At 31.7% G+C, this 1,895-nt stretch overlaps 1 protein-coding gene across 1 annotated transcript; it reads right to left on the bottom strand.

Annotated features, from left to right (window-relative positions):
• Window positions 1–527: 527 nt before the first annotated feature.
• On the bottom strand, window positions 528–963 carry Tsp_12777 (conserved hypothetical protein). Its single transcript, XM_003370108.1, has 2 exons — window positions 797–963; window positions 528–699 (listed from the first exon to the last, which is right to left on the bottom strand). The coding sequence occupies exons 1-2, from the start codon at window positions 961–963 to the stop codon at window positions 528–530; spliced, it is 339 nt and encodes a 112-aa protein (XP_003370156.1).
• Window positions 964–1,895: the final 932 nt, after the last annotated feature.

Below are 1,895 nucleotides of genomic sequence, written 5' to 3'. Positions count from 1 at the left end.
AAAGATTTATTATATAATTTTATTTTTCAAAAAAAAAAAAAATGTTGTGTTGGTTTTATATGGGATGAAAAAAAAATAGGAGAGAAGTCCCCCCTCCCCATCCCATACTCAGCGAAAGGATTCCACTCCATTTATTGTTAAGTGGATTTTTTTTTTTAACCAAATACCACCCAACCTTTTTTTTGGAAATAATTTTCAAAGGTTTTTTTTTTTCCCCAAAAACCAATGGACAAAAAATTTAAATAAACCCCAAGTTTGGAATATTTTTGGATGATTATATTAAAGTTTGGGGTTGATTAACGATTGTCAATTTTTGATAAATTCGACGCCCCCCATAGAAGGAGTTAGGAAAAAGCGGGAAAGTAAAGGAGAGTGGAGGAGAATAGATGCACGTAGTGGTTCGGATAATGGTTTTTTGGTTAACGCGCCATTAGCTGGGGTCCAAATACAGGTCAGGGTGAAAACTTCTTTTGGACCCGTGGAATAAAGAAATTTCTGTTGTTTTCTTTTTGCTGGGCTTGGTGGTTTTATGGATTTTGATCGGGATCATTTTCACAGCAAGACTTCTTTGAATGGCCTCGTCCGACCGAAGATGACCAATGGTTATCAGCAGTGCTTGTTGTCTGAACAGCTGCCGATCGAAAGTTGACCGTCATTGACGTGCTTCTGAGTGGTCGTCGGCTTTTAGTAAAGCTGCATCTGTTCGCCGGTGACAAAAAAAAATAAAGCAGAATGGTCAATTTCACGTGGGGACGCTCAGTCGACCCTAGTTCACTTTTCCACCATTTATATACACAGAGGTCCCAGAGGTTCACCACTTGACCAGCAGTTGTCAATTAAGCTTACCAACCTAACAACTGAACTGCCATCATCAACTTTTTCATACCTCTTATTATTTTTTTTAATTTTTTGCATAATTTCCTCTTTTTCGAAAAAAGCAAAAGCTTCCTTATAATCAGACATCGGTAAATCAGATTTCTTTCTTCTTGTTTCTGAAGCAGATTGTTTCACTTAAGCTTCTTGGTTAGAAAAAGTGCTGACAGATTATTCTTCTTCTGATCAACCAGTTGACTTTTATTTCAATGATCAATTCTTCCACCATTAACTAGCTTTGACATTTTGGAATTTGGATTTTATCGAAAGTCCATTTCTTAATACTTTTTGATCATTTTAAACGATATCCAAAACTTTAACTATTCCACATCGTTCCTCCATTTCTACCACTGCACAGCGCATTGTTCGAGCTGTATCTGTTGTTCTATTCAAATGGTTTATGAGATAAAAAGAATTTTATAATTGTAATTTATAATTAATTTTTGAAAAAAAAACTATATATAACATTCGAATTTTTATTTAAAAAAAAGGTCTTCTTCTTAGTAATATTGTTTCGTTGAATTACACGAAAAATTCACTTTTTTTATAAAGATACAATTTATAAAGTATCATTTTTCCAACGGATACTTCAGATTGTCATTTTATCGATGAATAATTGCTTATAATATAATAGTTGAGATTCATTCAATTTTTGAATCGTTAATTTTATTATATTATTTCTTCAATGAATAAACTGAAAATAAATACGTCAATGAATGTGAAGTTTTCAATGGCACTTCTTAAGTTAGATTTTTTATAATCAAATTTTCTTTTCTCTCTGGTGCATGTGTTTTTTGAGCATCCTGAAATCGATTTGTTCATTTGAATATTGTAATAATTCATATCTGGGTACTTTTGTACAAGAGAGCATTTCCTTTTTTATGGTTTATAATCGTTCCGCACTTGAAGATGTAACATAAACAGAATATATTAATTCAATATTAATTCATTTTAATGAATAATAAAAAGGAAATAATTTGACAGTAGCAAAATTTAACATTTATAATAATAAAAATAAGTAA

Source organism: Trichinella spiralis (genome assembly GCF_000181795.1).
Source record: "Trichinella spiralis strain ISS 195 chromosome Unknown Scfld1156, whole genome shotgun sequence".
NCBI classification, from domain to species: Eukaryota; Metazoa; Nematoda; class Enoplea; order Trichinellida; family Trichinellidae; genus Trichinella; species Trichinella spiralis.
This window is presented reverse-complemented; position numbering and strand designations above follow the sequence as displayed.